At 45.3% G+C, this 22021-nt stretch overlaps 1 protein-coding gene across 5 annotated transcripts; it reads right to left on the bottom strand.

The window, feature by feature from the left end:
- Positions 1-6: 6 nt before the first annotated feature.
- PHC1 (polyhomeotic homolog 1) lies at positions 7-22015 on the bottom strand. 5 transcript variants are annotated; one of them, XM_011237194.3, is made up of 15 exons: positions 21830-22015; positions 18718-18875; positions 17077-17187; positions 15993-16073; positions 15304-15453; positions 14548-14703; positions 8237-8732; positions 6030-6823; positions 5042-5189; positions 4582-4793; positions 3893-4007; positions 3109-3217; positions 2769-2919; positions 2098-2329; positions 7-1341 (listed from the first exon to the last, which is right to left on the bottom strand). In XM_011237194.3, exons 2-15 carry the CDS (start codon positions 18829-18831, stop codon positions 1187-1189), a joined length of 3024 nt encoding a protein of 1007 aa, XP_011235496.2. In that variant the 5' UTR covers positions 18832-18875; positions 21830-22015; the 3' UTR covers positions 7-1186. The 5 variants fall into 5 exon arrangements, with proteins under 5 accessions (XP_011235496.2, XP_011235497.2, XP_019665439.2 ...); XM_011237195.3 differs by having other exon boundaries at positions 14548-14679; XM_019809880.2 differs by lacking the exon at positions 21830-22015 and adding an exon at positions 19482-19635.
- Positions 22016-22021: the final 6 nt, after the last annotated feature.

Below are 22021 nucleotides of genomic sequence, written 5' to 3'. Positions count from 1 at the left end.
GGATGGAATCAATAGGCAGGGCCTTTTAATAGCCTTTAGGGAAGAAAATGAAATTATTTCATCTTTGGACTTTTAAATACTATTGGAATGATTTTTTTTTCTTCTTTCTAAACAGGGAAAATAATGTTATAAAAGAATCTTTTTTGTTAGTCGTTTGCATCCCTCCCCCACACTGGTGTTTTAAAAATGCAAAAAAAAAAAGGAAAAATACATTTTTTGTATAAAAACACTTAAAAGATTAAAAAAACAAACAAACAAGTTGCGCTAGTCTTTTGTATGAAAGAAGAGGGTAGAGACACTGGAATGGAGTAAGAGACAACTGAGACCAATTTTTATCCTTTTACTGAGGAGGAAAAAAATATTTAATATTTTTGTTGTATAAGGAATAGCGCCTAAGGCAGGTAAACTTATACTCCTGACCTCAGCCCCACACACTGCCGTTTTAATAAAGCTATAGGACAGAGCAGAGTTGGAATTGAAAAAAAGGCAGGGTAGGAGACACAACAGGGAAACTGAAGGGAGCAAGGGGTGCAGAAAGAATGACAGCCACGTGTGTACCACACACCTTTTGGCCCCTGCCGCATATCAGAATGACGCCAACCAAGTCTCTGCACCGGCAGGTGGCCCTGCCATGGATGCAGGAGAAAACGTTCAATACTAAGGGAGTGACAACAAAGAAAACTCTGGGCCACAGCCACAGTTGGGCAATCTGGAAGGAAGCGAGTGAGTACCAGATGTCACTGCTTGTGTCACACAAGCTAGAAAAACCCTACCTCTCCCATTGTGGAGGCACACCTACATCCCACCCACTTCCTCACCTTACCGTACTGTCTATTCCTCTTGGAGAACTGAGACCCTGGCTAGATACTCCACTCCAGGATAAGGCTGAGCAGTCCTAGTTCTCTAGACTGCCTCTTTTATGAAGACTGGATTAGGGTAGGTGAGAAAAGTGAGAACTGTAATGATTTTAAAAAATAAGGTAGAACCAGAGAAAATGTCACAGCTGCCGCAATGTAGCACCAGCAACCAATTCTTGCACTTTTCTTCCCTGTCTCAGTAATCCCCTCTACAGAAGATTTACGTAATTGGAACAGCTCTTTCTTCCCTGTAAAGTCTGCTGGTACCAGGTTATAACCTGGATGGTGGAGAGTGTCTGCCTTAGGCTCGTTTGTGCAAGAGGGCCACCTTAGGTCTCCTTGAGCACGTTTATCTTGGCGCAGATCTTCAGGGCAGGGCCCAACTTGATGTTCATGGCACTCATAAGATGTTCCTCTTTAAGTAATAAGAGGGCCTGTCCATCAATCTCCTGGGAACGAAACTCCTCTGCAATCTCTTGGCAGCCTAGAGGGAAGTGGTGGGAATACATATGAGAAACTACGTGGTGGCACCAGAGGGTAGGAGGGGGAAGCCAGCAGTGCTTAATCCCAAAGTACTCATCCTAAATTTAGGAATGTAATAGTGTGAGGTGGCAAGCTTTGGGAAGTAAAAGGAAACCAGAGAGAGAAACTGGCTATTTAAAAAAGCCAAGAGAAAGGAAGAACAACAAAGTCATTCAATCACAGAACTAACTCCATTCAAATAGCTTGAGGGAGAAAAGGGAAGGAGCAAAATCGTATGTTTTCTTTTACACTAGCAAGTTCAGAGCCTTTTTGACATTTTTGTTTAAGGGCCCAGAATTCAGACAAATGGCAAAAGGGGTAAGGTGATTTTCTTTCTGGAGAAAACCATCCTTCGTCAAGAAGAGCTTATAAATAGTTCTTCCTGGAAGGGGGGCTAACAATGGCCCCTACTTTCCTAATGCCTGTGACAGGTATCACAAAATCACATATAAAAAATACATCTAAAAATTATTGGTAAGAAATACAAAAGTGAAAATCAAACACTGCAAGATTGCTGACATGGTAGAGGACAGTCAGCACAAAAGGGAATTAAGAAACCAGGCTGTGGCCAATAGGAAGAATAGAGCCTTCGTCATACCACACTTAAGTACATATTGCTTAAAAGTCAGTTCTGTTCCCGGTCAGAGGCCCATGTGGGATAACGTAAAGAAAAGTAAACCTGTATGTGATGTGGGTTCTACTGGAAAGGCCCTCATACCTTGTAGAGAAGCGATAAACTCATAGACCTCTTCTACGCTCCAGCGGCTGGGATTGCTGGACAGGAACACGGGGTTGATGCCATGTAATTCCGGTGTTGGTGGCGCTGTATTGGGGTTCCCCAGGTCACGTTCTCCATGCCCAGTTCTCACAGATAAAGGCCCAGGAGATGTTGGAGAGAGTGCTTCATCATAACTGGAATTATCTGAACCCCGGCTAGAGTCCTCTTGACCCTATGGAGAACGTCACAAAGCAGTGAGGTCATGAATAAATGTCAGGAGGTTTCTTTCCCTCGCCCCTTCTGGGTTAATATTGGGCATAGAGGAAAAACTAGGATTACAGTGAAGAAACTACTTTGTTTGCAAATGCCCGGAGTCACTAATCCACTCTCAAGTAACTTTTAAGTATAAACTACCAGTTTCTTGATTCTCCCCTTCTTCCAACAATCAGTCTAGCTTTTGTCTAATGTAATGATTAACGGATACAGGAACCAGCCATCAGGTGAGAAGAGACATGGAGTCAGGATCTCTTGGAATCTGGAGTAATGCCATCAATACAAAACTCAGTTCTGGTCTCATACTCTTTTTACCTGGGCAAAGAAACTGCCCGGTAGGGAAAGAGGAAGGAAAAAGGAACGTTTTAAAAGCAGCTGGCTCTGCAACGGAAGCTCACCCGGTGGCGCTTGCCCTGGATCTTGGCACGGGCGATGTCAGAGGAGCTGCGGCGGGGTCCACGCCGACGAACGCGAGCATAGTTGGCTTCTTGGAACTCTTTCATTTTTTTCCTCTTCAGCCGGAACTGGTGACTACAGCTCACGTTATACCTACAAGTCGGGGCGTGTACGGGACGTCAGCGGCACTAGAGAAGACCACCCGGCTAGCCTTCGCTGTGTGGGAACTGGTATTTTAAGAACCGACTTGGGGAAGAACGCGAAAGCAAAGATGACATGAAACATGAGCTGTGAGGCGATCCTAGGGAAGGGGCCCACTGTTAGATGGAGGAACTGGGGTACCTCTTAGCGCAGGTCATTGAGCAGAACCTCTTGGAGCCGCGAAACTGCTCGGCAGGAGCGTACTTCCCGCAGTACTCACACTTGAGGAGATTCGCCTTCTTGTCTAGCTCTGGAAAACAAGCCATCCCTGGAGACTTCTCCCTGGTTCTGCTGCCGCTCGGGCCATCGTTAGGCCCACAGCTGACTAATTACCGAGGGTTTGCCCCCACAGACCTACACAACCTAATTCAGAATCTCTAAAAGTTCAAAATCCAAAACCATAAAGACACGTCTCAAAAACATCATGGTCTTCCTGACAAACTAGACTAGTTTCCATTTTCAATGACTAACTTTATCCCAATTCATACTCTCAGACTGCAGACAAGACTGCATTTCAGAATAGGAGAGAACTAATCACTAACTAGAAAGATACAGGATCCCTCTCCCAACAAAAGTTTACAAAAGCAGTGGGACAAATGTAAACAAGAGTCCTTAACATAGATTATAAAACCTAGAATAAGGAGAAATGGAAATTAAGAAATATCCTATTTTAGATCATCTTTTAAAAAATACATCCTTCCTTACAGTAAATAAGTAAATAAGATTCAGATTAGCCTGGTAAAATTCCCCCAATCCTATAGGGAACTCCTTTTGTGTGATTCTACACATTCCGATACCTAATACAGTTCCTGTGTATGGACGGACTTCGTGTAACTCCCACTTTAAATAATTACCATTTTACAGAGTCCTCAAACACAGCTCCCTGAGCCTCCTTCCCCAGACGGGTCTCCAAATAAATACTTACCAGCAGATGGGCTGTCCCCTCCCAAGGGTCCCCCTGACTGATTCTCATTCAGCCCCGTCGGGAGGCCAGTCTGTAGTGGCTTCTCAGACTCTTTCAGTAATTGAGAACAACCCACCTGTGCCAGGAAAAGTTTACAGTTAAGTTAGCCGAATTCCTTTCCGCTTCTTTCCCCAGTATTTCTCACTGCCACATCTTTGCCTGGTTCTCGGAGTTAATGGCCAAGTCTGGTTTAGAGAAACATTTTTCAACATGGCAATCAAGAGGCCCTAACTGGCTCTTTTCAGATGAGCCACTGGAAAACAGGTTCCTACCTTGGCTCCCTATCTTGTCCTTCTTCCTTCCAGAGTTGGAGATACCTGTGTTCTAGTCCTAGTTCTGCAACCCATCTGTATCTAGAAAGTCCCTTAACTTCTCTACCACAAATTTCTTCATTATGATACAGCCTAGTTTGTGTAACTAAACATTACAGCTTCTTCCTTCTCCTCTTCCCAACATTTTCATTTGCTGGTCTACACAAATTCTTTCCTTTCCCCCTTCCCTTCCTTCTTTACAATTAACCATAAAAACAATAGAATTGAACCATTCTCTAATAATTAAATAGTTCTGAGACTTGATTTTAGTGGACTTTGGAAAGATAAAAACAGGGCAAGTCCCCACTTGAAAGTCCCACCTTATGGCCCTGCCCTCACCGGGAAAGGCTCTGCTCCTTCCTGGATAACGAAGCCTTCAATGATGTGGGTGAGAATCTGGGGCTTCACGATGGCCTGTGGGGGTTTTGAGTCACCCATTTGTCTGGACACCATGGCTAGTGTAGGAGGGGGTGCGGATGGGGCAGGAGCCAAGGCTACTAGTTCACTGCTTGGAGTGTTAGCATTCACACCAGTCACTGGTTCAGCTTTCTCTGGAACAGATTAAGGAACAGATAGGGGATGCCGTAATTGATCCATCGATTAGCCAAGCCAGTCTGATCTTCCACAATGATACATGTTCACCTTTGATCATTCACCCTGGTGTCCCTGTTTTTGGATCTACCCATTATTCCACCAAGTTCAGGCCCATCTCCTACGGAACCATATTTAGCTTTGAGCTCACTCAGAACAGGTCTCTAATCTCTGCACTCCAACAGCACTGTGGAAGTCAGTTACTCACCTCCAAGACTGCTCTTCTCCTCCACGGCCTTTGGGCTCTCAGCTACTGGAGATGCCTTGGCTGGAAGCATTGAACCCAATGTCGAGACATCGTCTCTCTCCTCCTCAGACTCTGCCTTGCGTTTGACAGCCAGTGTCTGGGGTTTGCTCTATAAAGTGAAGAATAGGAAAGAAACCAAGATTTGTGAGTGAAGGAAAATAAGGAACCTCAATGACTCCCATTCTATCAGTGAAAATGTTCTTAGTTCCAGATTTCCCAATTTAGTGTACTTCCCGTGGTACACTACAGTTCCCAGTCATTCCCAAGAAGCATATCTTCTACATCAGGACAAAAGAAAACGTCACATTTAGTCCTGACCTACACCTCAGGATCCTGGATTCATTATGGCCCAACCGAGAACCACTGTTTTTCTAAAGACCAATTTAACGTGATTAAGGCTATCTTGATTTAACTCAGCACAAATCCAAAAACCCAGAATGATTTCAGTAGCAAATTTAAGAGTATGAAGTACAGATTTTTATATACATTAATGTCTCTCTCCTACAAAAGAAACAAATAAATACCAGTATCTTAACCTTTCATCAAAGTTTCTCTTACAAAAGAAGCACATACTAGTATCTTTTCAGTTTTACAGTTTGTAACAAATAGTTGTCACAGACAAAACAATGCAATGATTAACAGAGCAGCTGATGCAATACCATTTTCACATGCTCACACATGCTCCCTCCCTCACTCACACACATTAATTATGTAATTGTTATGGACTGAATATTTGTGGTCCCCTCCCCTCCCACATCCTAAGTCCTAACCCCAGTATGGCTGTATTTGGAGATGGGGCTTCTAAGGAAGTAATGAAGGTAAAATGATAAATATCAGCATCTCAACCTTCCCAACTCTTTACTCTCCTCCTAAGTTACACTCCATGTCCACTGAGCCCCAGGTCTACTCCAGAGTGACCGTGCCTTCTAAACGATCAGCCTTCACTCACCGGCAGGTGCACAGACTGCATGTAGAAGGCAGCAGGTACCTGGGCCACGACAGGTGAGGAGGTCGTAGCCCCACCCTTTACCACATGGGCCGTCCCCTGCACGGGAGCCAGGCTCATCCCCGACGCCAAAGGGGGAGGGCACTCTTGCAGCGCCCCGGGAGCCTGGGATGAAGGTGGTGAGGAGGCCAAGTGGGCCTGACCGGGCTGCACTGTACTGGGCATCCCCCGGGAAGTAGGTACGGCAGCCGCCAGCTGTGCCAACCCCAAAGCCTGTGCCTGCGCCGTCCCCGGCTGTCGGGTGCCCACAACTTGCACAGGGATGTGGGGTGGTGGTTGCTGGGTAGCTGACATCTTAGCAGCTCCTAACTGAGGAGGCTTGATAGGTGCCACAGGTGGTTTGGACTGGATGGGGATGGGTGGCTTGGGGGTTGGGTCGGGTGGGAGGGACAAGGGTGAAGACTGAAGCATGGGTTGAACGACCAGGGTCTGGGCTTGCTGCTGGGACTGGGAAGGCGGGACCTGCTGAGTGGGTGGGACCTGCGGTGGCTGAGGGGCAGTGAGGGTGGTGGCTGGCGGCGGGGGCGGAGGCGGCGGCGGCGGCTGCTGCTGCTGTTGCTGCTGCTGCTGGGCCAGCTGGAGGTGTGTGGCTGTGTGGAGGAGCTGGGACTGCCGGTGCTGGAACTGCTGCTGGTGGTGGATGGCGATCTGCTGCTGGATTACCACCTGTTTCTGCTGGAGGTGGATCTGCTGCTGTTGCTGAATCAGGGAATGGGGCTGGATCTGTGTGTAGGTGGCTACGGCAGTAAGCCCAGGACGGAACAAAGGAGGGCGGAAAATCATCATCGTTACAGATAAAAGTGAAATCACCTTTCCTCGGTGTACATAGCTTTGGTATCACACAGTGAATGGAAATCTAACCTGGAAGGACCCGAGAGCTCATTTCATTCATACTCTTTTCTGAGTCAGACATTACCAACTATCTCTCTCCATAATTAAGGACCTCAAGGGAAGAAGTACCTTGCCCAATCATTTCACGGACCTCAGTAATTTCTTGGAGCCATCTAACCTTCATTTTCTTTGCTATCAGTTCGACCCAGCAAAGGAGAATGGCTGGCCCATCTCCCGTATGGTTAGACTGAGTTCTTCAAGGGCTGAGTCCCTGCTTTATTCATTTTTACATCCCTAAAACCCAGCCCAGTGACTGGCACATGAGAAAGACTTAATGGTCACTGAGAGAATAAATGTTCACAGAGGTAAAGATTCCAACATCTTCCCATGAGTGCCGTGGTTTTTCAGACTCATCAGTTTAGGTCACCACCTATGAGAAGTCTTAAGAGTCAGCTGCTGTAGGCCCGGCCTTAACCCAGTTTGCTCCACTGCAGGTGGAGCCGACAATCTCCCCCACTCCCTACTCTCCCAGATTGTCCAGAAAGCACATGTGAGATGAAAGCATTTAGGAAATAGAGTGCTACAGTATGTAAATTCTAGGTAGTAGTACAACTGATGATTAACTCTTCACTTTTTGTAAGTAAATCATCCAAATACAGCAACAACTAAAGTGCTAGAAAAAGGGCAGGTAAAAAACATTACCAAGTAAGGTGCACACATCTAACTATACGGAACCACAGTCTAAAAGCAACTACAAACCATCTGGGGTTATTCTTCTTTTTTTATCCTTATCGTTGATACAGATGACCACAAGTTGACTAGATTAAACCGTGGCTCTATTTGTGAGTCCTAAGTGCTCTAAGGCACTTGGCACCATCTCCACTCTACCCCGGTCCAACTCATCATCACTGAACAGAGTGAAGCCAGAAGTCATCCCTTAAGCTAAATCGTAAGCTCCATGAGGACAAGGAATCTGTTTTTCACAGATGCATCCCTAACACCTCCTACAACACAGGAGGCGATTCAGTAAGAACTGGATAAACGAATGGGTGGGACGGGTAGATTAACAAACTCAGGGCCTAAGAGGAAGGGGACAAAGCAATTTGTAAACGGATTGCTGCCTGGTGGAAACAGAGATCTACCTCTGTTACCTGTCCTCTTCTCTCCCTGGACTAATATGATCAAGACCGATGGGATTTTCTTTCCTTCCCCTACTCCGGGACCAAGATAAGCAGGCAAAATGGCAAAGAAATGTACTCTGAAGATTTCAAACAAGTTCTGAGAGAACAATGACGTTATAGTGAGAGGTGACAGCTTACCTGAGCTAATAAGGGTCTGGCTGGGAGCAGGCGTAGCTGTCCGTGTCAGGTTCATGCCCACGTTCTGCTGACCAGCCCCATCTGCTTCTGCCTTCTTGGCCGCTGCACTTTCTGCTTCTGTCTGGCTTCCCTGACTCACAGTCACTGTTTGGGCTGCAGGCAAGGGCTGCACCACTCCTGTGCCCTTCCTAGGACAGCTCCCACCCCCACCCATTCCTGAGGAAGGCAACTGACCCAAGCCCCCAGGTGCCTGGCCACCTCCGCCTGGCCCCATGGACCCTGGGATGCTACTCCCACTGCCCGCACCAGCTTGACTGAGGTTGAGAGACTGGCCCGAGGCCCCAGAGGAAGCCTGAGCCACAGCGAGGGCCTGGCTAGAGGCCTGGGAGAGGCTAGAGACAGGGGAGGCTCCAGGAGGAATGGCCTTCTGAGTAGAGCCCTGCATTTGGGGTCCTTGGGCTGAGGCCTGTTGGTTCCTCACTGCCAAATTCTGCACCTGAAAGATAAGAAAAAGATATATTGAGAAAAGGGGAACAGGAGGCATGAAGGTCGAAGACTTCTGTGACTGATTCAGAAGCAGTGAAGACAACCACAACATTCCCCAGCCCTCCCTCAAACTTTGCTCCCCCACCTTTACGACTACATACATTAAAGTCCTTCCAGTCACCCAGGGAGGAACTCTTGAATCCTATTTGATTTTCAGTCTCCTTCATTCACTGTCACATCTATCGGCAACTTTGCTCATTTATTCCTTCGAAATGTCTCAGATTTTCCCTCTCTTCTCTGTTCATTCGTTCAACATCGACCAAATAACCTACTATGCTTCAGGTACCATGCTGGACACTGGAAATGCAGGGACAAAAGACACTGTCCCTGCTCTTAATGAGTACTTTCTGCCAGAAAAGACAGACAATAAAATCACCGCTCACCCTAACATACTATGCAGAGAGATGCACAAAGTGCCAAGGGAGCACAGAGGAGGAAGCCAGACTCAGACCGGGGAGATTAGGGAAGACGTCCTAAAACAGTCTTTTGTTTCATCTGAGACCCCACAGGTGAGAGCAAAAGCGAAGTCTGAAGACGTAGGTAACAACATTTGGAAGACGATCGAGCCAAGAGCATAGCACTTTTGGAAATTATAAATATTTCATTATGTTTGGGGTGAGTTAGAGGGAGTGGCAAGAAATGAAGCTAGGAAGACAGGCTGAGGCCAGGGAGGTAGAAAGGCACCAGATCAGGAAGGGCTTGGTGTGTTCAAATGAGGAGAGTCTGAACTTCAGTTCGGGAACAGAAAGTTTATCCGTCTTCCCCATTGTTATATTTCTAGCACCCAGCACAGTGCCTGACATAGTAAGTACTCCAAAAGACGAACAGAGGACTGATGAGCACTTCACTGGTAACAGGAAGCCACTGAAGAATATTAACCAGAATAAACATCATCAACTCTATAGCTGAAACATTCTTTTAAACATTGTTGCTAGAAGCATAAATCAGTACAACCGCTTTGGAAAATGGTTTGGCGTCCTATCCTAAAGTTGAACATTCACACACCCTCTAATCCAGGAATTCTGCAAGAGAAACTCTTGCCGTATACCATAGGAGGCGTGTGTAGGACAGTTCACAGCAGCACTACTCATAGTTCACGAAAGTTTGGAAGCAACCCAAATGGCCATTATCAGAAGAGAAGATGAGTGAACTACAGTATATTCACATGGTTCAATACTACATAGAAATCAAAATTAATAAAATACAGTGACATGCAACAATATGGATGGATCTTATGATAAGCTATTAAGAGAGTATTCTCCCCAAATTACATACAGCACAAAGACCTTATAAACTTAAATACAAATACATACATACATAATATATATATATACACACATATATATATATACATATATACGTATATATATATATATGTATATGTATGTGTGTGTATATATATATATATATATATAAAATAACGTTAAGAACATGTATTTTCTTATTTAAGAAACTTATCCTGATAGTAACATGGAAGATGCTTAGAGGTAGACGAGGCTGACGTCAAGAGACCAGTTAGAAAACTAGTACAGTAATGCAGGCAAACAATACAAAGAACCTGAGTTCAGACAAGCAGTCAGTNTGTATATATATATATATATATATAAAATAACGTTAAGAACATGTATTTTCTTATTTAAGAAACTTATCCTGATAGTAACATGGAAGATGCTTAGAGGTAGACGAGGCTGACGTCAAGAGACCAGTTAGAAAACTAGTACAGTAATGCAGGCAAACAATACAAAGAACCTGAGTTCAGACAAGCAGTCAGTAAAGAAGGGAGAGCTTTCGAGAGAGATTTACAAGAATTAGGACGGGGTGCTGAGGACTTAATGTGATCCGGCAATTATATAGTTTGTTTCTAATCAGCTTTCCATAATGACTACTTAAAACTTTCCTAGTCTCGGGGAGCCTGGGTGGCACAGCGGTTGGGTGTCTGCCTTCAGCTCAGGCCGTGATCCCGGCGTTCTGGGATCGAGCCCCACATCAGGCTTCTCTGCTATGAGCCTGCTTCTTCCTCTCCCACTCCCCCTGCTTGTGTTCCCTCTCTCGCTGGCTGTCTGTGTCAAATAAATAAATAAAATCTTAAAAAAAAAAAAAACTTTCCTAGTCTCCCGATCTACCTCAGAACCACTTGCTCTTCCTCCTCTTCCTCACCCCCACGCAGAGACAATCAAACCATTACATGGCACACTTCAGAAGTTCCATCACCAACTCTATACATTCCCCTCATAAAGCCCCACCACTTCCTTTTCCCTGCTCTCCCTTCTATCTCTCTCCTATCGAATCCTTCTCCACATGCAGGGCCCCGGCCCTCCTCCTTCTCAAGGAGTCTGTACTATCAGTTCCTTCCTGTCTCTCCAACCTCTCCACTAAAGGCGCCCTCCAATCATACCTGAACCCCCCTCCCCCAACCCCAGCTTCATCCTTTCCTATTACTGCTAAACTGGTAAGAACTGTTCACATTCCTTAGAAAAGAGAACAGTTCAAGGTCGAGTAGAGGCTGATGAACTGGCAGAGGGGAGTAAGGAAAGAGTGACACAGAGGAAAATCTGGATTGTGCGGTGTCATGAACACAAAGGAACAGAATGTTAGAAGTGGCAGGGAGTCCTCTGTCAAACGCAGTAGAGAGGACAAGAAAGAGGTACTAATATGGACGGAGAACCATTTCAGTGGAGTTTGGGGGGTATTGAAGCCAAACTAGTATCACCTGAGGAATGGCTGGGTAGTGAGCATAGATGCAGTGAACGTGAACAGTCCTAACCTTCAGGGCTCCACCCTAATTAAAGGCTTTTCTCTTGTCAATCCGTACCTTTCCCTAAGCAGTGCCAAATGCTCTCTTGACTTCGATTATCATCCAGGTGTCTACTACTCTTGAATGTGTATCTCCAACTCAGACCTTCCCTCTAAGCTCAAGCGCCAGATACACAAAACTGCCGACCTCGTGACCCAGTGACTCACAAGCATGTCAAGACCGCGGCATCCAAAAGTTAACTTCACCCTAAATCCGCTTCTCCAACATTCTTCATCTCCTAAGTAGCACTAAGCAGCTACCTCACTGCTGTCACATCTCACCTCTGGCACCTCCCTCAACGGAATCAGTTTTCCTTTTTCAAAGATCTTCTAAGTTTTTCTCAAATCTATTCATTTCTGTCCATCTCCGTTGTTACCGCCTAACCCAAACACCATCTTTCTCCTAAAAACTGTTGTTCTCCCTAGACTCACACTCCCCAGATTCACACTCCCTAGATTCAAACTCACACCACCTCCATTTATTCTCCACAGAGGAGCCAACATAGGCTTTATTTTATTTTTATTTTTTTAAAGATTTTTTATTTATTCATTTGACAGAGAGAGAGACAGCCATTGAGAGAGGGAACACAAGCAGGGAGAGTGGGAGAGGAAGAAGCAGGCTCCCAGCAGAGGAGCCTGATGTGGGGCTCGATCCAACCGCTGGGATCACACCCTGAGCCGAAGGCAGACGCTTAACAACTGAGCCACCCAGGCGCCCCAACATAGGCTTTAAACAAACAAATGAACGAGCTTGGAACCTCTCCATGTCACTTCCAAGTTTAAAATCCTCCCATAGTATCCCATCACCCTTCGCATAAAGCCCCAAATCCTAAACACTGTCCCCAGTGCCCTGCAGGATGAAGTTTCTCCTACCTTCCCAGGACCATCTCCATCCCCTCTGCCAAACTCCAAGCACGCAGGTCTTCTTTCAGTTCCTCAAATATACAATGCTCCTTCCCTCCTCTTTGGAGATATTTGGACATAAGGTTTCCCCTGCCTCTGCCACTCTCCTATGTCACTCCTCGGGGCAGTCTTTTTGACTTTCACCCCAATCCCAAGGCTGAATTAGGTCTCTTTCTGTGTTTTCAGAGCACTCTAGACTTTCTAATGAAGCAATTATTAAACCATTAGGGTGATTCCTTGTTTAATGTCTGGTGCTTCAATGATGTGTTATCTCTAACTCATTTAATCCTTAACACACCCCGAGGTAGGTGTTTAACAATAGCTATTTTATATATGAAGAAACTGGAAAAAGATGTTAGGCCATTTGCCTAGGTCACACAGTAAGTCATGGACTTGGAATCGGACCCAAACATCAGAATCACATTTTCAACCACTGTTCTGTCCCTCCACATATTGACACTCAAATATCTGATGAATAAAGAGATGGATAAATGAAAGAACTGGATATGAAACTAGTCTCAACCTCATCCTCTGATCCCGCTGCTATTACCACAGTCTAAAACAAAGGTCTTACCCTAGTAACTAAACGACCCCCAAGAATCTCTTACTAGGTCCTAAACTTCTCTTTCTTCTCCAGGTACATGTTCCTGGATGATTCTTTCCAAAGTATTTTCCTTATCCTATTAATCTGCTGTTTAACAGCCAGCCATGACCCTGCTACCTATGAAGTCACTTGGCTCTCAGACTTCACCTTGACAATGACTTTTTCTACCATCAGGTATGTTTCCTCCACTTTATCCACTCATCCCCAACTCAGTCACATATGAGTCTGCCTTTACACACACTGTTCTCTCTCCAGTTTTCTTCTAACTCCGAATCAAATCCTACGGATCCTTCGAGAATCTGCTCAAGTATCCCAAAAGTCACCAAGCAGGAATGCAGCCAACTCTTCTCTTAACTCTTGTGTCACTCCAAGCTAGTAGCATTTACTTTGTACTTTTTGGGGCTCTAAGATCTTTGGAGTTCTTTGTTCTCTAAGATCTCTGAAGACTTGACTTTCTTTTCAAGCTTCCCAAGTTTCTAGTATATATTGGAGCACATCAGTAGAAAGAGCTCAACCTCAATATTTACTTGCTAACTGATAAACTAAGAGAATGAAAAAAGTTATTATGAGATCCCAATTTGTATTCTATCCATAAGAAGCAAAAGCTTCAGGCTCGAAATATATGTACATATTTGGGGGGTAAGCCATGGGATGCAACAGTGAGGAAGACTTTCCTGGGCACACAGCGAGCAGAAACAGACTACTGAGTGTCGGCAGCCACAGGAACTCATAAAGAGAAGGAATCAAACATCCTTCCAGCAACAGCCAGGTGGGGCTTCACATCTACCTAAGTGCAGAATTCCCTCAATCATCCCTTACTTTAAGAGTACTGCAGAGAAAGAGAATTAAGACCTCCTAAATAAAACTGAGCCATGGAGGGCTAAAAGTATGCAAGGAAATCTGCCCTGGATTGAGAATAAGGCTTCCCAGATCCACAGGGCTGTTTTCAGTCAACTCCACCTCCCTTCCTAACTCAAAAAACTCAAAAGTTACAAGGGATTCGAGTTCTATAGAAATTAAGAAAAGGGGGGGCGCCTGGGTGGCACATGGGGCGCCTGGGTGGCACAGCGGTTAAGCGTCTGCCTTCGGCTCAGGGCATNCATCTACCTAAGTGCAGAATTCCCTCAATCATCCCTTACTTTAAGAGTACTGCAGAGAAAGAGAATTAAGACCTCCTAAATAAAACTGAGCCACGGAGGGCTAAAAGTATGCAAGGAAATCTGCCCTGGATTGAGAATAAGGCTTCCCAGATCCACAGGGCTGTTTTCAGTCAACTCCACCTCCCTTCCTAACTCAAAAAACTCAAAAGTTACAAGGGATTCGAGTTCTATAGAAAATTAAGAAAAGGGGAGAAAAAATAAGAATCCTGAGAAGTCGCAGTGGGGTAGCAGGGTGGGCCCTGGTCTGTGGTGGGTCCCTTCATCCTCCCCAGTGCCCATCCACAGGTCAAGTGGTTGCCACTGACCTGATCTGCATCTGTATGAACTCCCGGAGACTGAGCAGATGGCACCTCCTGCTGGACCGCAGCCACCGCCCCGTTAGGCATCAGGATGAGTTGGGAGGCTAGAGGCACATTCCGGCCCAGGGTCCGGTTTACCTGCAATAGGTTTCCCAGCTGTGGCTGGCAAGGAGAGGAGGAAGAGGAAGAGCAAAGGAAAGAGAACAAGAGGAGAAGAAGAAAGACAGAAGAAATGGAAGGGAAGGACCACAAGACAAAATAAACAGAAGATACGAAACTGCTAAGCCCTGCCCCTCTCCACACCAACCCAGGAGACCCTTATTCTCCATATGCGATGAATCTTCCAGAAGGAAACCTAGAATGTACATAAAACTACAGACTGATATCAAAGAGTCAAACATCAAAGAAGTTGAGACAATGAGGATTTTAGAGCAATTATTTATGTATAGTAAGTAGACAGGCTAAGAGATAACACTTAGAATTTGGGTACTCGACCCCGGGTTTAAAGATTAGATTATATGTGACACCACTTCAGTCAAATAATAAGGCGAACACCTTCTCATTCAGGATCTCAATGCAACCTGCAGGCTCCCTGTGAGTACTGAGTGTCACTTCTAGAGGTAAGTAAGGCCTAGGAAGTAGATCAGCGCATCTTAACGTCTCTGGGCAACCATGGTTAAATCAAACAGCTTTCACTCAAGTCTTTGCCAGGGGCGTAACAGTTATGCCCCTGGAACAATGGTGGTTGTGTCTGTGGCTTACCCGTAGATACATCTGGGCCTGGGATTGGTTGAGAGGCGGGGAGGTGGTGTTCCCCAGTAGCACAGATTGGGTCAAAGTGGTAGCACTGGGAGAGCTCACACTCTGGGATCGGCTGATGAGCTGGGCGGCCGACGTGGTGGCCAGATTGATCTGTGTGGTGCAGAAAGGAAGCAGAACAAAGGATTTAAGAGACGTAAAAAGAAATGCCCATCGCTGACAAATGCAGAGGAACAAAGTCAAGAACAGAATACCTCATTTTCTTCTTCTTCTTTTTTTTTTTTTAAGAACAGACGATCCCATTTTCAGAGTCAGGGGGAAATGAATAATACCTTCCTGACCGTAACTGCCATCCTGGCTACTGTAGGGTAGTACCAAAGAAAAGAAACTAGTCCCTAACCACTAACATTACCAGTTGAGACGGAAAAGGAACAAAATAGAACAGACTTCACTCCCGTTAAGCGGTCCAGAGATTAGTCCCTTTCCTTTGTCATCTCCTCTTCTTCCCCATGATTTTCTTCCTCCTTTCTTAGACCTCCTCAATGAGACTCCTGAATATAGATTCAGGTCAGTTGTTTCCCTTTTACCATAAGCGCAATAATCACCATTGGTGGCTCAATACACAAAGTCGTTCCACCCAGAGACAAAGCCCCAGGGAAGGAAGCCTCTCAGTGGGCAGTCGCAGTACTCACTGAGGCCTGGGTGGTGGTAGTCTGCTGCTGTGCACTGCTGGTGTTTGGGGAGCTGGCCTGCCGACTGGCAGCAATCGTGGCCTGTTAGAGGGGAAAGGAAACGAGAGAGCAGAGACAACGAAGGGAGACTGAATCTTCTAATCACAGGCACAAAATGTAATAGATATTTCAGATAAAAACCCAGAGACTCTACTATGGTGCAAGGAAAAGTATATTCACCATCCCCAAAACTCTCACGTTACCACATATGCCAACCTAATAATGCCCACATAACCCTCCTGGGGCAATAGGGTAATCTGTCCTCCTCCTCCTCCCACTTTCTTTTAGGTGGAAGAAGAACCTTTGATCAGGTCATATCATGAGTCACTCATAAGTCTAGCCCAGGGCTGTCCAAAACAAATATAATGTGAGCCACATAAATAATTTTCTAGGATGCAGTTTTTAAAAAGTGAAAAGAGGGGTGCCTCAGTCGGTTAAGCGTCTGCCTTAGGTTCAGGTCATGATCCCAGGGTCCTGGGATTGAGACCCACATTGGGGCTCCCTGCTTGGCTGGGAGTCTGCTTCTTCCTCTCCCTCTGCCCTCCCCGCCAGCTCGTGCTCGCTCTCTCTTGCTCTCTTTCTCTATCTCAAATAAATAAAATCTTTAAAAAATAATAAAAATAAAAAAGTGAAAAGAAATAGGAGAAATAAACTTTATTTTATTTAAGCCAATGTATCTCATTTCAACATATAACCAATAAAAACAAACTATGGAGATAGTTTATATTTTTTTATACTAAGTCTTTGAAATCCAAAATTGAACTATACATCCCAACTTGGACTAGCCACATTTTAAGTGCTCAATAGCTACATGTGACTAGTGGCCACCATATTGGACACTGCAGTTCTAGAACACAGCCATTCTACCTCCCAGTTCCTACTGCAACCCCAAAAACTAAGATCCCTTTGTCCTCCTATGGGAAGACAGGAGGTAGGCAAGACTGTGTTTCTAGCCTGAGTGGCGGAGTGGAGGAGGCAGTATGCCCCGACCCACCTGGAGTGCCTATCCCCTCCCTCTTGGGCCAGCTGGCTGCTGACCTCTCACCTGCTGGACCGCAGCCAGGCTATGCAGCTGAGCATTGCTGAGCTGCTGCTGGAGCATGAACTGGTGGAAATACTGAGCTGCGTTGGGCTGACGCTGCAGTGCCTGCAGAGCCTAAGAGGAAAAAGAGAGGATCAACCCACTTAGAATGAATCACTCCTAATTCCTATTCTATGCAAATGACTGTGATCCTGTGAAAGGGACAACTGGAAAGGAAAGAAACAAAAGAAGATGGGGAGTGTGGCTAAATCAACATCTGATTTGTCCATTTTTATATTAGAACTAGTAAATTCACATAGTCTTCAAAAAGTGGAGAAACAACTAATTCTGTTATGCTCTATGCTTGTATATAAAGAAAAGTAAAGCAATGTTAAGTCACATGAATTCTTAATTCCCAAAATGAAATGTGGACATACATGATAGCAAGGAAAAGAACTGGGGCTAGACAAGTTGAAAATAAACTGGACATCGAATAATATAAAGAGAAGAAGGGGCACCAGGCTGGCTCAGTTGGTAGAGCATGCAACTCTTGGTCTCAGGGTTGTGAGTTCAAGGCCCAGATTGGGCATAGAGCTTACTTAAAAAAATAAAATAAAAATGGGGCGCCTGGGTGGCTCAGTCAGTTAAGCATTCAACTCTTGATCTCAGCTCAGGTCTATGATCTCAGGGTCATGAGTTCAAACCTGACATTGCGCTCCAGCATGGAGCCTACTTAAAAATAAATGAATGAATGAATGAATGAATGAAAGAAAAATAAAAGACTATATTCTAGGGACACAAAAGACCATGTTCTAGGGACACAAAGGTGACAGAGCCCCAACTCGTTGAAAATGATGAAAAATACAGGGCTCCTGGGTGGCTCAGTCATTAAGCGTCTGCCTTCGGCTCAGGGCGTGATTCCGGGGTCCTGGGATCGAGCCCCGCATCAGGCTCCCTGCTCAGCGGGAAGCCTGCTTCTCCCTCTCCCACTCCCCCTGCTTCTGTTCCCTCTCTCACTGTGTCTCTGTCAAATAAATAAAAAACAATCTTTAAAAAAAATGATGAAAAATAAAGAGTGGCTTGTTAAAGATTTTATCAGGTAAAATTTCCGATAACTGGCATTTTCAAATATTTACAGTAAATGTTTATAAAGATGACATTGGTAATGCAGTTTTAGTGTCACCTTTAGGATATTACTATATTCTTATTCTTTAATAATTACAACTATTCTTATGACGTGCATAGTTATTCTAGCAACCAAGATATTTTGAGTTAAATGCCCCATTTCCAAGATTTTTTAAAGCGTGGAATCTACTATTTGTCTAAAAATAAAACTCCAAAGAGTTTCATATGTCCATTACTCAGGGTGATTTACAAGAGAGACCAAAGATTAAAAACCTGACAATCCATGAAGAGAAATGGTTAGTTAGAATCTAGCTACATGAACTGAATGGTATAAAAGAAAAAATGTGATTTGAAGACGGAATCTCATTCTCTGTTTGCGTGCTTGAACTACTGTAAACCCCTAAGATTCTCAGGGCTGGAAGGGACCTAATCCAACTCCCCCAGTCTGCTGGAAAGGAACTAAGGGCAGCTACCTTCCAGCACCCGTGCCCACCGGAAGCCAATACTCACAGATCACAGCCCCTCAGAGTCGAGCCTCACCTGCACTGCTTGGCGTTCATAGAGTGACATCTGAGCTATCTGGGGCCGAGAGCTGCCCCCAGAGCTGGAGCTCCCATTAGTGGAGTTGGAGTTCTGCTCACTCTCGGTCTCCATGACAGTGGTGCAGGGTCCCCAAAGCCAGTGCTCTGCCTCAAGACCTAGATGGAAGTAGCGAAGGATTAAAATTCACACCTGATCTCAAACTATGATTTCGTATTATTCAAGTTATCTACGACTCTTCCTCTTCTTTCCATTAGCCATGATTCCTTGGGCTTCTTTAACTACCAAATCTGTAATTCACACTTACAGCCATATGCTTTCCATACCATCTTTTGAAGCTATGCAGTGTCTCAAAAGAAACCTCTGCGTGTTCCCTCATGACTGTCTATTAAATATCAAATGGCTAGAATTTAAGACTCATAATAACGAAGGTTACCTTACATTCCCCGTAACATTTTTTAACAGTTTAAAAATAGTCCCACTTAAGTTACTGTTTTCTCATTTTTATCTGCACCTGCAACATCATTACCAGCATCACCTTAACAATGGTCACCACTGAGTGAGAAGCCACCAGGTGCCTCCTCTCACTGGCCTAGGCTCTTCATCTCCATTACCTCTCACATGCTTTAAGGTAAATATGATTATCCCCATCTTATAATTGTAGAAATAAGGTTTTCTGAGGTTAAAGAAGTTGCCGGTAAGTATCAAGTCTTTACATTAACACAGCCTGCTTCCTCAAAGCAAAAAAAAAAAAAAAAACCCACCTGTGATTAAGGCAGTGTCATTCGGTTTGAGTGTTCACTGTCCTCATTTTATGGATGAGGGGCTCAAGATAGATATGTTAACTGCATCACGGAAAGTCATAACACTAGAGGTAGAGGGATGCCTGGCTGGCTCAGTGAGAAGAGTGTGTGGCTCTTGATATCAGGGTCATGAGTTCGAGCCCCACACTGGGTGTAGAGATGACTTAAATAAAACTTTAGAACAAAAGAAAAACTGGGAGGTAGAAGAGCTAGTCTACAGCCCAAACAGCTGCCTGGTTCCAGCTCAGGCGACTAATAAAAACACTGGACACATCACTTCCCCTGCTGCCACCTCAGTTCCCCCATTTGCAGAAAAGCCTTCACAACTGAATGCAATATATTAACAAATGACTACCAGGTATTAAACATATTAAATACACAGCAATGAAAATCTTCAAGAAAGTAAAACTCAACTTTCTAGTTCACTTTAGTAATCAGAATTTACCCTCTGGGGTCTACACTAAAATCTGCAAAAAGACATGAAGACATTGCTAAGAACCAAGCAGAGACTGGAGAAGAGAAGCAAGAAGAAATATGCCTCCAAACAGCACTAAATGACAATAAGGGCTTTTGTTCATTCTTTTTTTTTCTCCTCTTTTGTTAGGCCTAGACACCATATTCTCTACTTCGGAGGCACGGGGCCACTAGAAATATTAGGTCAGCAAAGCACTATTTGGTTTAGGAACATAAACATCAAACCCGAATTTCTGCTAAAGCCTGTCAACAGTTTTACTAAAATGGATTTAGCATAATGATTACATCCAAAACAAAGTAAATAAAATCAAACCGCTTGGCCTTCGAAACAGAGTTGGGGAGATTTCTTATTCTGTTCCCAGTATCATCCAATCACATCATTATCACCCAAGTACTCAACCCATCTCTTCAGTTTTACTTCGGTGTAGCAAAAGTCACTGCAAACATGGATATAACCCAGGAAGTACACAGAAGAAATCATAGCAGCTTCAACTCTACTTATCTTCTCCCACAATATCAAAGCACTAAACAGATACAGACCCATGAATCCTCATTATCAGCATGTGAAGAAAAAAAGTGGGTAAGGATTAGAGGCAGCATGCATAGTTGTACAGATCAATGGACTTAGCTCACTGGATTCAGAGACATGAGACCCCTTTACTAGCTAGAGGAGACATTAACTCCTACATTCATAGGTGAAAATGCTAATGTAACTGTAGGACCCCTCATCTCCCCCAAAACGGAAGTCTTAGTCATATTTGTTTTTTCAGATTGTGGAATGAAAATAGAGATGGAAAAGTACTGGCTTAAGTAATAAAATCAGGAGAAACTGACATCAAAACCAGGATTCCTGGATCCCAGGCACAGAAATCTATTCATCTGTGATCAATGTTGGGACTGCAAAATTAAATACAGAAAATGAAAACAACAAAAAGTTTGGGAGGCACGGTGCATTTAAATTTTCAGAATTATGCCAGAAGAGAATGTGCGAGAAGCTGATCCACAGAGGTGCCCACAAGAGCTAAACTATGGTGACCCTTAAAGGTAGTATTTGAGTGTGTAGGGGTTGGGTTGGCTTGGGTAAGGACCACAGACCTCTGGGAGGGAGCTAGAAAAAGACAGTGAAGTGGACCTGGGACTGGGTCCATTGAGCCAAGAGTTGGGAGGAAATAAATTTCCCTAAACTTAAAACTCTGTCTTGTAGAAAGTATGGGACACAGAAGGGCGGCAGGAGAAGGGGTGGGGGGGGTGTGGGAGAAGACTGTGCCAAAGAAATGGAAGTGATCTGGAGAACAGGGATTGTAAGCGCCCAGGGGTCCTTGTTGTATACAGAACCTTGATAAAAACGAGGTTCCAAAGAGGAATCAAAGACACTGGGGGAAGGGGGCAGATAGAGTGGATCCAGGAGTGAACTGACCCAAGTGAGCAGGGAAATGCGCTTACTGATAGCAGGGACACAAGCGGGAGAGAGACAGACAGAAGTCAAGGAATTGGAGACCGAGGGACCAAGCGGACCATAAAAAGCAGGGAGATTACCAGACAGCATGCTTGGATGGGAGGACCGAAGTCAGAGAAGGAAAAATGAATGAGAAAATGAGCAGTCAGAAGCAAGTAGGGTGACGGACAGACGGCATCCAGCGCAGCGAAATGAATAGCAAGGAGACTTGGACAGACAGAGCCGAAGGACCGCAGAGCCAAGCGCTAGAGGTAGGCAGGGAAAGAAACTGGGGGAGGTACCTGGGGCGTTACATAGACGGAGGTGGCTGAAGAAACATCCCCGCGCAGCCAAGCCCCCAGAGGTCCTGCCCCTCCCCAGCCCGCGGCCGCCCGGTTACCTTCGCGCCCGGCTCTGCACCCAAGCGCTCCCGGGGGGCGTCCACCTCATGTGCCGGGGTCCCCAGTCGCCGGGCTGGGCGGGGGGCTCGCTCGGCCTCCGCGGCGGGCTCCCCTCGCCTCCTCCCCTTCCTGGAGGGGCGGGGGCGCCGAGGGCGGGGTGGGAGGTGCCCGGCGCGGCCGGCTCCCCGCCC

This window comes from Ailuropoda melanoleuca, chromosome 16 (genome assembly GCF_002007445.2).
Source record: "Ailuropoda melanoleuca isolate Jingjing chromosome 16, ASM200744v2, whole genome shotgun sequence".
In the NCBI taxonomy this organism is placed as follows: Eukaryota; Metazoa; Chordata; class Mammalia; order Carnivora; family Ursidae; genus Ailuropoda; species Ailuropoda melanoleuca.
Note: the sequence above shows the minus strand (reverse complement) of the source record. Positions and strands in the feature narration are given on the sequence as shown.

What these genes read in the sequence shown, in the direction of transcription:
- PHC1 (XM_011237194.3), bottom strand. Translation starts at nt 18,831, where the DNA reads ATGGAGACCGAGAGTGAGCAGAACTCCAACTCCACTAATGGGAGCTCC. An exon ending in CTACCACCACCCAGGCCTCA is followed by an intron (nt 15,454 to 15,992) that starts GTGAGTACTGCG and finishes TGCACCACACAG; the next exon opens with ATCAATCTGGCCACCACGTC. An exon ending in GTTTATCGCTTCTCTACAAG is followed by an intron (nt 1,342 to 2,097) that starts GTATGAGGGCCT and finishes ACTTCCCTCTAG; the next exon opens with GCTGCCAAGAGATTGCAGAG.